Genomic DNA, 13,802 nt, shown 5'->3' on the forward strand with positions numbered 1-13,802 from the left:
TGCAGACAATATGCTAACATCCCACACTTGCAGGCCACTGCTACACTGAACATCACCAAGGAGATACACTGAGCCTTAGAAAGAACAGTTAAGCTATTTGGACATAGATAAGTGTGTCTAAGAGCCTCCATTTGAAAAGACAGAGCTGCCTCCATGGCTCAGAGGCCAGCTTCCAATAGCACCAGCCATTCAGAAAATACTTTGTTAGCCCAGCAGCTCCCACAGAGCTGAGGGTGGTTGGTAGCCCCATCCATCCTGCAGATTAATTACAGTGGCTCAGCCACTGCCACCACAAAGTATTGTAGCAGGCTGACATTTAAACAACACAACCTGCCAAAGCACTATTTTGCAGAACAGCCCACAATACCAGTGGCCCATGCAGTGATGATTAAATGCTGCTACTCTTGCAACAGTACAGAGTTAAAAGTAGATGCCATGCACAAGACAGGGACCCATGAAGCCCAGGCTTCACCTGACAGACTTTGTGACAACTCTGTGCTTGCTGCTCAAAAGGTGGGACACATTGACACCTCCTAGGAGTGTAGCCCCTGGGTACTATTCTCCTTCATGGCACCTGCAGCAAACAGGTAGACATGTCCATCAGTGGTTGTAACAACATGAGAGGACCTAGTAATGCCACTGGGTAATGGTACCTTGAAAGTGTGGGCTTAGATCTGCAAATGGGTTTTTGTAGAGCAACAAATATCTGACACATTTTTTGAACTTGGGGCCATGTGCCTTCTCCTAGCCCACAGCAAATGGGAGTTAATGTGAATTAGCTCAGCACTTGCTGAAACAGAGCTGAAAGATTTTACACCAATGGGGAATACTTCATATAGGAGGTATGGTTGAGTGGTGAAAAGCACTTATGTTCTTACCTGTTGCCACCAGCAGCCCAGGAACTGTCTCTTTGCTGGAAATGCTCCCTGAAGTATACGGATTCTCTGAGAGCTGCAGACGCAAGTGCAATGAGCAAAAGGGCTGTTGACAGAAAACAAACAAAAGGCAGAAGCTTTAATATTCAGAAAGTTAAATATCAGAGAAACCCATGGTGACTGCACATCTGGTGACAGATGCTCTGATCCTTCTGAAAATGACCCCTCTGCTCATAGCACACATAGGTCATATGTTCCTTTGGTGGATAAGCAAGAACTCTGCACTACAAACAAGCATGTCTGCCCTTGTTTTAACAACAATCTGACCTAGATTACTTTTCCCCAGTAACTTTCTTATTCTGACTTGAATTTTATTAAATACATCAAGAAAGATGGTCAGAATTTTCCCTTAAAACCTATGAAGATACAGATCTTTTAAAGAAATTTACTGAATTCATTTAACACAGAGGTCAAGATAAAAAGCACAGGGAGAGTTTTGCTAACCTAGTGACTACAATAAGCAGCTCTGAAGGAGTCAGTTGTGCCTTGGAAAAGATCTGCCACTCACCAGCTGGCAAAGTACAGTATGCCCTCTTAGATCAGTGTCCGGTGCCTGCAGCAAACGCCAGTCTCTGCCCTTGTTGTAGGTAATGAAAGTTTTGATCTGGTCATCTACCTTCCTGTTAGCCAGGAATATGCCTTTGATCCCTGCTACCTAGGAAAAAGGGAGAGAGGTGAAAAAAATACATTGGAAGAACAGGCCAAAAGCAATGTCCATCTGAGCACTCTCAGGAGTAGAAGGTTTCTGTAAAAGCAACGAAGGCATCTCAATCAAATCCTAGAACACCAAATGGCACTAAAGGTATATCTTGATGATGGTTGCAAAGCTGAAAGGTCTTGTGTGATTTCTCTCTTTGAAAGAAAAAGATAAGGATGGTCACGGAGCAAGTCCCTAGGAAACAGCCCATTTCTGGATTTCACTGAGCTCTTGCAGACAGGCTGATGATGGGCTTGAAGGTGCAGCAAGTACCAAGTCACACTTGAGCTCTGTGAGCTTGAGGATGGGGGTCTGCCCCACTGCCTCCACAGACTGTCAGATAAAGGGAGACAGAAGACCACATCAAAAGCAGGGTGGGATTCTTTTGTGTACCATAAAAAAAAAGTCAACACAAAAGAGGGAAATCCTGAACATACTGCGACACTGATGTTTTGCAAATTTGATTTCTTCACTTTCCTTCCATACCCAAATTCTGACAAATCAAGCCAGTTGTTTCAAATGTTTTGATTTTTGTCAGCAGAACCCATTCCAGCAGAATATGGTCCTGTCAAAACACCCCCAAGAAGATTTCATGTTGAGTCTGATCTCTGTTGCACAGCTGCGAAAGTGAGACAGGAAGAAGAAATTTGCTGCAAATCTGCAACTTCCTGGCAACTGTCAGGATTCAAATCCTTCTACTCTGAAACCCCTGGAGTGATACTACTCTTTAAATGACTCTGTAAAAATCTATTAGCATTTAACAGTGAAAAGTGTATGATATACCACTGGGGAGTACACAGGTTTACCCAGGAATGTGAGACAATGCATGCTAATTCTAGCTGCTTCATCGCAGTAAAGAAATATATTTTTTAAGAGGCAGGAAAATATATTTAACCAGGTGAAAAAAAACCTGTAAACCCTGTCATTCATATTAATTAATGGGTTATTTGTGAATTTTTCCTCACTCATTTAAACTACCTGGATTTTTACAAACAAGTTGATTATGTTGTTAAATGAGCATTATTCTGGCTGAAATAAAAAAAAAATGTATAGTCCTAACTTCTGCAGGCAGCTGCAAGAACATTTCCCTGTGTAACAGTAGAAATCAGCCTGCAGTCCTTTCTATTAGTATTACTGATTAGTTGTTTGCTGCTGGCAAAGCACTGAGCCCTGGATCTCAGCAGATTTTCCATCCAACAAGTAATAACACACCAAAACCAGAATGCTCTGAAGAAACTAGGAACTGGAACTGCTCTGAATGCACTGCTGCTGGGCAAGGCTGACAGGCCTGGAAGAAGCATGAGAATGAAAGATAGTTTGGGGTAGAAGTTACCCATTTGTCATCGCTGGCCAAGTGGCACCTACAAATTTTTTGGTTATAGTCCACGAACTGTTCAGTGTTCATGAAGGTATAGCACAGATTCCCTACCTGTGAGCAGGTGTCTCTAGATGCCCAAGGGGGAAAAAAAATGGCATGTTTAGTCTTTCTATGGATATTCACATTAGGATGAGAAGGAAAATGGTTTTCCCTCTTGTAAATGGCACTTAGCTAACCAGCCAGTGACTTGAACCCAACCAGTTGTCGCACCTAGAGCAGAATAACTGCATCTACTTCCACAGGAGTCAACTCAGCATCAAATCCAGGATATGTCTCGGGGCTGATCCCAAAATAAATGAAAACCCTGGGAGGTTGGAAAGAGATTTACACTTGCTTGAACTAGCAGGCCATTGCTGCTCTTTGTAGGGTGGCCTTTACTACATACCTCATAAAGGTCAATGACAATATTCCCCTCCAGTCCTCGGCTGCTCTTCACATTTTCCAGGGCCAGGGTGAAGTAGACCCCTCGGGTGTCTGAGATGTACAGGTTATAGGTATCATTCTGGTTCCACTCTTGAACAGCTGCAAAGACCTGATTCTCATCTGTGCTGATAATATGCATGTCCTGTTAAAAGAAGACAAAAGGCCTGTTACTGAGGATCTCTGTACTCCTTTGCCCTTTGGGACATGCAGTAATTACCATGAATTATGAAATAATGGAGACAGACCATGAATTATAGGTATGTTTAACAACTTTCTGCTAGAACAAGCCAGTAAATTACCAGCATTGTGATTTTTCTGCATTCCACTTTTTAAATAATCACCAGCTGGGAGAAGGGTTTTTGCTTTCTTCATTTTTGGTACCTTCAAGGAATTTCATCCAGTTTCATTTTTTATTTATAAATTTGAAAGTCAGTTTTATTACTCATGGAAGATTCACAGCCTTGGAGCCTGGAGTCTTCATAGTCACTAAGCATCATATGGCACTAGGCTAAAAGCAGTGCTAATTTTCATTCACATGCTGAAATAATGCATTTGTGCTTCCAACTGGCAAGGAATGGTTTCAAAAAACCTTGGAATTCACATTTATTTGAAGGTGACATATAGGTATTCATTTGAGCTACTGCTTATAGTGATTTTTAATCACTTTCCTATTGAGAGTTTATCTGAGATCAATTATCCCCCTATGGGCTATCAAATAATCCACTCACTGACCTTCGTTGGATTTCTGCTGCTCACCAAGATATAAAAAGTCAAATAAGGGTATCCCCATTTAGTTTTAATATCAACACTATTTGACAGCGCGTTTTCTCGGTGCTATTTTAAAGCAGCTTCATGGAAATTACTTTCAGGCTGGTGATGAGTATGGAAGCACTTCATCCTTGCTACCATTGTTGAATGAACTGACACAGGACCAGCTAGAAGCAAAATGACTGTGCTTATATGAGACTCCATTTATCTATTTGCATCTATTTAAACTTTCTCTAGAGTACCAAGAGGCCTTGATTAACTTCTTTTCCTGTTTCTGCATCAAGAAATCATAACTCTGGAAGTCTCCCAAAGGGTGGAGTGACCTAATTTCAAGAAAGAATATCTGGAGGAAGATCAGCTCAATATCCTCATCCTGCCTAGGAGGCATCTTAATCTTTTGTGTGAGGTACCTAGATGAAAAGTTGGGATTGATTAAAAGGGGCCATTTCTAACAGACCTAACATATCCTATAGGCATGATATGGGAAAAAAAAAAAACATTTGAGGGCCTAATTCCATCCCAGTGAGTACAATCAGTAGGAGATTTGCCATTTCCCACAATGAAGGAAGACTAAATCAGGAAGTTTGTTCTTGCCCACTAGCTATAACATCCTTAAAGATTAAGGAGGTACCCAACCTATTCCAACAGTGTGAAAATAAAGCAAAATGCCCAATGACTTCAATCTGTTTTTACCAGTTGCAGTGGAAATATTGCATTACCCTGGTGCCAACCTCACACACGTACAACTCCAGCAGAGTTCATTAATCTGTACATGACAGATAGTTATTACTGTACAGCAAAAATATCCTAGTGACTACGGGCAGCATAAACAAGCCTCCTTTACATGGCTTGAAGAGATTTCCATGACACCTAGCCTTAAAGTACTTCTGATTTTTAAATTACAAAAGTACCCCTGATTTTATAGCATGTACTAATTCTAAATCAGGGCCACCAACAAGTCTGTACTATAGCAGGTCATTTTCCTAGTCCTGGTGGCAACAATATTTTTGATACAAGGATACCAGTTGCCTTCTTAACCACCTCAGGAACTGCTGGCTCGTGTTTAGCTTCTGCCAACCAACACCTCCAGGTCCTTTTCCACTGAGCCACTTGCCAGCCCCTCTGTCACCAGCCTGCAGCACTGTGTGGGGTTGTTGTGATTCCAGTGCAGGACCTGGCACTACACCTGATACAACCTCACATATTTGGCTTCTCAAGATATTACATGTCTGTGTAATGGACAAATTGAAAAATGGTGGGCTCACCTTAGGAAGAGAGTATTTGGGTAATTTAATCTGTGCAAAAGGCTCCCGTCTGTATGACACATAGTAAGTTGCTCTTCCACCAGTTGTCACCTATGGAAACACCAAAGAAAGTGAGTGATGACCCTTCTGAGACACTCTGTGGTAACACCTCTAAAAGTGCTTGACAAACTTTCTTTCAGGTATCTTTTCCATGACAGGCACAGCTGTCCCTAAAAGTGTCTGCATAACTCCAAAGAAATCACAAACTTGAGAGGGATGGAGAATTATTTATTTAAGCTGTGCTATTGAACTTTCCATTTTGTCTCTCATGATTCAAATCCAGTGTGATTTTAACATCTCAGAAAAAAAATGCTGAGTAGGAGGAAAAGGAAGATCTAGTTTCATCACATGGTCCAGCTCAATTACCTTGGGCAAGTAATTTAAAGTTTCTGTGCTTCTGTTCTTCCTCTGTACGTAAGAGATAATCCCTCTTTTCTCTGCTGTTTCTTAGCCTTGTCTGCACTGTAAGTCCCTTGAGGCCAGGACTGTCTTCCAACAACCTTTTACAGTGACTAACAGCAGAGATCCACACTAGCACCATTTAATGCTAACTTTAAATGTGCTCTTGGAAAGCTGGAGCTAAGCTCTCAGATGCCCTTTGTCACTATGAAACTGGTTTCTCTGAAATTATACTCTCTGAAAATGGATGTGTGTGGGGGGAACTGACAGACATCCAGATCTGCAGTTTTATGAACCGAATGAACTAAAGTCTACACAAAAATGCCATGCATCAATGAGATCTAGCACAGATAATTTGTAAAATATGGCATCTAAAACCTGTCAAGAGTCACTTACTCTTGCTGTAGGTGTTCTTTCTGGCACCCTCTCAGACCTGGCTAAAACAAGGCTTACATCAGTGAATTTCCTACATTCTGCTAGTTGGCAGTCTTGCAGGTCTTAAGATAAAACAATGCACAAAGCACTTGTCTATTGCATTGAACAGAACTTGTTGGCTTCTTAAGTTTCCAATAAAGCTAAGAGAAAAGTCCTAGATTCTCTCCTAGATATACTTCCTTTATCTGACAGTGATATTTGAGAATGAGCTTACACAGAATATTACTGTTGCATCAATTGTATTCTCAGCAATGATATCACCTCTAGATAGAGGCTTTCTTCCCTGGAGAAGCTGTCATTTGAAGGACACACTCTTATTGGTCATGAAATTTGATATCTAATCAACTCAAGGTTTTTGCATTGACAGTTTGAAAAACTGGAAAGAAAGGAAGGTTTAGAAGTAGGACCAGCTTCTACACTAAGATTTCCCCTTCAGATTTTTCCCCATTTTTACTTGCAATGTCATCATAACTATATTTAGCACCCTCAAGAGAAAAAACAGTTAAGATTGGGAACAGTCCAATACTCTTCCAGTTAAACCGGTGAACTGGAAGAGTGGCAAAAATATCAAGGGGTGATCAAATTCCACTTTGTATGCTACAACAGGATCTACTACAAGTCTGCCACACTCAAAAGGTTTTATACCATTTTTTGGCTTTATCCCACTGAAAACTGGTACCTGGAGTGGGTTTGTTTGTATTTATTGTTTGTTTGTTTGCCTGGTTTCTAAATGCAGAAAGTTAGAATTAAAATAATGTTGAAGTTCAGTATGCAATAGTTAAACTCCCTTTCAGGCTTCTACCTCGACTAGGTCACCTTGACAAAGGTTTAGAAACAGAAATCTTTGAGGTTTGTGGTCTTCCTGAGCCAGTTAATATGAAGCCACCCAAAATTCTGTTGGCAGGAGTTGTGTAAGCTTTTCCCAGCCAGGATCTCATCTTTACATGATTTACATGCAGAGTTATAACAGTTCCAAAAAAATGATCAAGTCTCCAATAAAGTTTTGGCAAGCACTGTGGTACAGAATGAATTTTGGAAGGCCCAACTTAATTTATTTTGATGAACTTTTCCTTTTCCTATGAGCAAATGCTCCAACACTGTAAATCCTAGAGATTATGGCAGTGTTTTGCCCTCCAATGCTTCCTCTCAGTTCACATTTGATGAATGTCACCCAATTATTTGCTGTGAGCTCATCTGTCATGCTCAGTACAGAATTAGCTAGGTTTGTCTTCTTCCTCCACCACTAATGACTGGATCATTAATCTGTTTTTCTGGATTTCTACTTTATGTGTTTAATTGGGCTTCTGGCCAGTGGAAATGATTCCTGTGGACAAATGTGTTTGTCATTAAACACATCTGTCTTTCCTAACCTGTGTTCTTTCTTCCTCCCTCCACTCATAAGCTACTACTTTTCTTTAGTATTTCCACATTCAAGACAAAAATCTCATCTAATTTGTATCAGCTGGCACTTAAGAAGAGAAACATGAGAAATTTCCCTTTGAAAGCCCTGAAAGTCTGGATATGTTGGCTCATTCTCCCTCCTGACCTGTAATGAGACAGAGTGCATCAAACATAGAAGAAAAGAAATATGTTCACAAGACTGCAGAAAATTACATAAAATTTGTCATGGAATCTATTTATCTCCATAATTTCTGTGACATGTCTAGGAACACACAAAGCCATTTCTCATGTTAATGATTGATTATTTTTTCTTTTTTGCACTGAAGTTCATCTTAGGCAAAAACACCTGTGTTATCTAAAGAGTTTGGAAGGCAAGAAGCATGTGTTAAGAGGTTCAAGACTAAAGAAGCCCTAGATGATGTGAGGAACTGTAGATCACTATGTATCAGGCTTTATCATCTTCCTCACTGGCTGATGCTGGCTGATGGGATTCGTAATTTCTAATGTAAGGCAGGTATTGATGGGACAAACATGAAATTACTAAATCTCAGAAATGTCCCTGGGCTAAGGAGGATGCCATCTGCCTCCTTCTGCTCAAAGAACTTGAAGAAAAGTGAGAAAAAAGCTCACAGAACCAGATTTTGCACTTCTTGTTGATATTAAGTTCTTAATAGTATATAGTTGATGGTCAGTAAAGACCTCACTTGTTTTCTGAGGTGATTCCTCTGCTTGTAGAGTTCCCCTCCTTTCCAGTAACACCAAATGAGCTGATAGGAGTCAGAAGTTCAGAAATTCTATCAGTGTTGTAGCAACATCCTGGATCTGTGTTCTCCAACTCCATAGGGAGCCCTGGCACCCCTTCTCATTCCTTTAACTTTAGGTTCCCTTTCTCCTTTTCGTGAGCATAAAATCCCCCAAATCAAATTGCGGATTGAAGCACAGAAGAGTCATGGCAAGTTCAGCAGGCAGGCTGCTCCACTGACACCCTTACTAAGAGATTTGGGGGTTCTTCAGAGATAGCCCTGCCTAGGACTTGCACAGGTTTGTGAGTATGAGGATTGAAAAATTGTGCCCTTTCTCCCACGCCTAACCAAAAATTCCAGTCACAAGAGGTTCAGAAGATAAGGAAGAACATGAACCCAGTGTGATGTTCTTTCTTCCTGATTAACCACCATGACCAGGAAAAATAATCTTCCAGATATTTCTGAGGCTCTCTACTGCCCCAGCATAAATCCCATCATGACAGGTACCATCCAGTCTGAATTTTCTCCCTCTGGTTTCCCTTAATATGCCTACTGCAGAGTCATTGAACAATATGCAATTACCTGAGTGCACTGTGGAGTTTCTTTGCATGAAGCACCCTCAAGTTGCCTGCAAATTCAGCAGGCTTGGAAAACATGACACTCTTTAGAGCATCACACCATCAGAGAAAATTTGCTATGATAAAGGAGCATTTATTATACTTGCCCAGTCCCTGCTCAGCTCCCTCTCCCCTCAGAGCAAAGAAGACAAAGCTAAAGGATAGAGTAATCTTGAGTGAAAGTATGGAATCTGTTTTAAAAGCAGCTCCTGCAGGAAATGTGCAGCTACACCAAAACATAAGCCACATCAGAGCTGCAGATGCACATCACCCACACAGAAATCAACTTATGAGAAGAGAATAATTGTACACATTAAATCTCCTTTTGATTTCAGAGGAAACATATGAGTTTGCCAAGGCAATATTTTACATCTTCAGCTGATCAATCAGACAACATGAGGGGAGGGGAGAGAGTGATAAAAGAAAGTACAGCACAAAAAGCCCTGGAAAGAAAATCAATAAGAAACAAATAAATAAAGGAAAACGTTAATTTTTTTTTTTCATCAAGAGATGTTTAGGCTGAAGTTCTAAATGTGATATTTGGCACAGAAAAGATGAAACTGTGCTAGAAATGGATGAAAAGCCCCCAGCAGTGAATAGGAAAGTAGCTAACTACTTACTGCCTGTCTTGCTTTAAGAAGAGCTTTTAACTAGCAAGTGGGATGCACTTTCTTTCATCTGTATGGATTAATTTCCCCCACTGGAGTGCTGTCCAGCATTTTAAATAGGAGTAAGAGGAGATCAGCTCTAGCAGGCATTATTCACCAGTAAAACAGGTGTAATCGTGTTCATCATTTAAACGTCTTCATCCTATTAGTTTCATAATAAGCTTTTAATGATTCCTTCAATAAAAGACTCAAAGACCAACCCCTACAAGCTGGAGAGTGCTCCATTGTCCCACCAAACCGTTTTCTCTACCATCGATCGCAAAGATAAAAATCAATCCTAGCTAAGCAGGGTGAAGTTAAAAATAAATTGCATGGATTGATTTCTGTTAAGACCTTTGGCTCCTAGTTAATGGAGGAAAAAATGGAGGAAAGAAATTTATATTTGAACATGGTGTATTTAGTTTCTATGAAAGCAAAAAGGAGGCTCTACACTGGGAAATGAACATCTAATTTCTCCTCTCTATCCTGTTTCACTGCTGAGAAGTGTCACATGAATAAAAAAAAAGAAAAATAGTTTTTAAATTGATAACTTGATAACTGAGGTCAGGAATCCTATGAATTAGCATAAACTCAGCTGTGGCTGCTGGTTGAAGTCCATTCACCTGATAAATTACTTCAATTCAGCAAATATACTCATTTAGCCTATTCTTAAATACTCAAACTTGAAACATAAACTCCTGTCCTACTAAACATAAGCACTTTCACACGTTCCCAAACAAGTATGGTTCCAACCAGTAATTATATTAAACTACTTCTCTGAGTTGGGCTTAGATATATGTAGCTTCTAGAATCAGGAAATTCCACACCCCCACCCCCACCCCCTTTTTGGCACCCCAAAGAGAAATGTCCCGTTTCCACACACACACCTGAATTCTGATATTATACATAATAAGTATTTTTCTTTTTACTGAGACTAGGGAAAACAGATTATAAATAAATTCACCCTGATAAAATCAGAATTTGATTCAGATAAAAAGAAAGTCTATAAATGCCATTTTGCACCAAATTACTTCAGCTGGAATTTTTGGACATACTTTGATGAGACACCAGGCATCCAAAAAGGGAAATACTATCCATAGGTTTTGTAAGAAGTTATCAGTGATTGTGGGTGAATACTGACACCTGCATATGTTTTAAGGAAAATTTTCTGATGCAAAAGAAGACTGAAATGGCTCAACAGATTTTGGCAGAAGTGTTTGCTCCTCTGAGCCAGAGGAGTTATTCAGATGTGCACTGTAAGACTCCCAGTCAGCTGCACCACAAAACAACCTCTAGAGAAATTCTGAATTTGCTCTTTCTCACTCGTGCCAGTGAGCAAGCTGAGATGCTGTCCTCCTGTGCAACTCCCTGAATTAGGCAAAAGTCTTCCAAGTTCAAAAGTACTTCAGAAAGTGAAGAAGAGCCAGACAGAAGATTAGTATCACAGAAAAGCATTTTCACTTAACTTCTCACTTTCCATATATAATTCCTACAATTCCTACAGGAACTGCCGCTGCTTCTACACTGCTGCAAGGTGTAACCACCATCCCTTGTTCCTAAATGGCAACACCACAGACCCCACCACATTCAGGAGGATTATAAACCACAGCCAGCTGCCCTCACACTCTTTTCTTCCTTCATCACATTAACCTCAAAACAAAGGGCCACCAAGAGAGCAACTTGGCTTTCTGAACATGGGATCATCATATGTCCCAGGACAACCTGAAGGAATATGGACTCAAGAGAAAGATGTGCAGTTCCTAGGAGAATGAATCACAAATGGAAAGGTACAGAAAGAAGATATGAAAGCTTCCCAGAAGAAGCAGAAGCAGGAGCCAGTGACAGACAAGACACTCTTGAGTTTCAGCCTGCAGCTAGACACCAAGATAAATTATGCCATGGGATGGAAAGGGGAAATGGTATCCATGTTTCCACTCTTCAAAGGCCTTGAAAAGTGGTAAGGTACTTCCTCTCAACATGCCTTTCTGATTAGCAGTACAAAGCACTTCCCTTTTAAAGTGGAAATGGACCAGGATCTGAAGCAAAATGTCAATCCTTTTCAATCAAACTTTGCTGGGATCAGTCCTTGTCCTTATGAGACCACCAGTCAAAGAGAGATCTGAGAGGGTTCACCTCCAAAGGCATTTGTTTGGCCTGTGTCACCCCCAAACCCAAAGCAGGTATCAGCTGCTAAGTCTGAGGAGTCTTCTATAACCAGTGGTGTTGTCACTGCTATGGAACGTGCTGAATGTCTGAGCTACAATTCAGAGCAACTTCAGCTCCTCTCTGCTGGGATAGCAGAGTCTGCAGCATCCTGGAGAAAAATAAAGACATAAAAAACAACCAAGACAGGTATTGATCACCATCCACACACCTCTGCACTGACTTACAGCCAGCTCAAATCAAAAAGGCCAAAGTAACCCTGAGGGTCTCCAAGTGCTGGCAGAGACAGAAGCGTAAGAGGGGAATGGGGACAGCAACAACTGCATGCCAGACTAGACTGGTATGATCTCTGGGGGGAAAGCCACATGCAGAAGGGTTTACACAATACAACAAGATCAATAGGGGGATGGAAACATATTTATGGCTCTAGATCTACAGCTGGGCAAAAAATGAGGGGGGGGGAAAAAAAAAAACAATTTTGAGAGAACAAATTCTTCTTCAAGTCCCTTAGGATCTTGTGAATATGCCCAAAATCTTATCCGTCCCTTTTCTAATTCTATCAGTTCCAACTCTTTAAAAATACTGTCTCCCTGTAATTTTTGTCCCACTAACATCCTTAGGTCACCAGCACTGTAACAGTAGTAGTGCCAGCAGTCGTGCCACACATTCTGAAGGATTACATCACTATTTCTGTCCATCTCCTTATACCTAGATTTCTGTGTGAAGACACAGTCCTCACCCAGGTCAGCATTGGGAATGTCATCCCTCTCCACAGGTGGCCAGGCTCATCCAAGGTGGGAGTCCAGCCACCCAGAAGAACCACTGAGCCACTGCACCTGAAATGCTTGCACATAACCTTTGGGTAACCAGGAACAGCTCCTTCAACTTGGCAATATTTAGCTCTCCATGGCAGCTGTAGGTCTGCCCACAAGAATGCTGCTCTCTGCAGAAAGCACTGTGCTGGAGCAAAGCTGATTCCCAGGGAATGCCCTTCCCTGTTCATGCCTCTCGGGACTCCTCTGACCCCCACACTCCCCACTGCCTGAAATAAGTGCTGACATTTGCTCATGTTTTCCTTAATTTTCAGTGGAAAATTTTGATTTATTGACAAGGAAACATACATGGATCATCCCTGATCTTCTCTTTAAAGAATGTAGTAGCATTGATATTATTTGTTTACTTATGGGAAAATAAAAAGGTTTTCTCCGAACAATGCTATCTCACTCAAAATAAAATTTCCTGAAAAATAATCACCATTTTCATTAAAGCCTATTTAACTGTCAACACTTTTCAGCAACCTCACTAATTCCATTAGAAACCCTGATACAAGACTTGCTGGAAAAATACCTTTCCCAGAATTCCTTCTGTAATTTACTTTTGAACATACAAATTCTCCAAATTATCAGCTCTCTAGGCTCATCCCAAAAGACTATCCCTTTTCCCTGTGTCTTATAATGTAGGCTCTGCAGATCAGAATACCACAGACACAGATACTAAATGGCAAAGCTGATCATCAAATTAGCTCCTTTTTTGCTATAGGATGTAAGTCCAGACACATTCCAAATTTTTCTCACAAATAAATTACCTTTTTTGCAAATTGTAGGAATTTTAAGTATTAATCATGAAAGAACATTATGATACTGGCTCCTGGTTACACCAGAGCAATACTGTGAACTGAATGAAAATCTTACCCTCTCTTGCATGTGTAAGTTTTCTCTTAATGAATCAATTTATGCAAAATTATCCAATCCAATCCTGGTGACATGCTAGGCATCCTTAAATAACTACAGATCAATCACAAAGAAATCAGTCAATAAATTCAGAGTGATCACCTACTGTTTTATTCATAATAGTTCTTCTTACTTTCTCTTAGCAGCTATTTCTTTCTTCCC

At 40.6% G+C, this 13,802-nt stretch overlaps 1 protein-coding gene across 1 annotated transcript in view; it reads right to left on the minus strand.

Annotated features, from left to right (window-relative positions):
• SORCS3 (sortilin related VPS10 domain containing receptor 3) overlaps positions 1-13,802 on the minus strand; it is a 263,700-nt gene that overhangs the window by 52,951 nt on the left and 196,947 nt on the right. The window contains exons 8-11 of the mRNA XM_062496294.1: positions 5,467-5,556; positions 3,396-3,575; positions 1,444-1,590; positions 879-981 (exon numbers count right to left, since the gene is read on the minus strand). Coding sequence (XP_062352278.1) covers positions 879-981; positions 1,444-1,590; positions 3,396-3,575; positions 5,467-5,556 — 520 coding nt within the window. The remainder of the gene's footprint in view (positions 1-878; positions 982-1,443; positions 1,591-3,395; positions 3,576-5,466; positions 5,557-13,802) is intronic.

Source organism: Cinclus cinclus, chromosome 7 (genome assembly GCF_963662255.1).
Source record: "Cinclus cinclus chromosome 7, bCinCin1.1, whole genome shotgun sequence".
Lineage (NCBI taxonomy): Eukaryota > Metazoa > Chordata > Aves > Passeriformes > Cinclidae > Cinclus > Cinclus cinclus.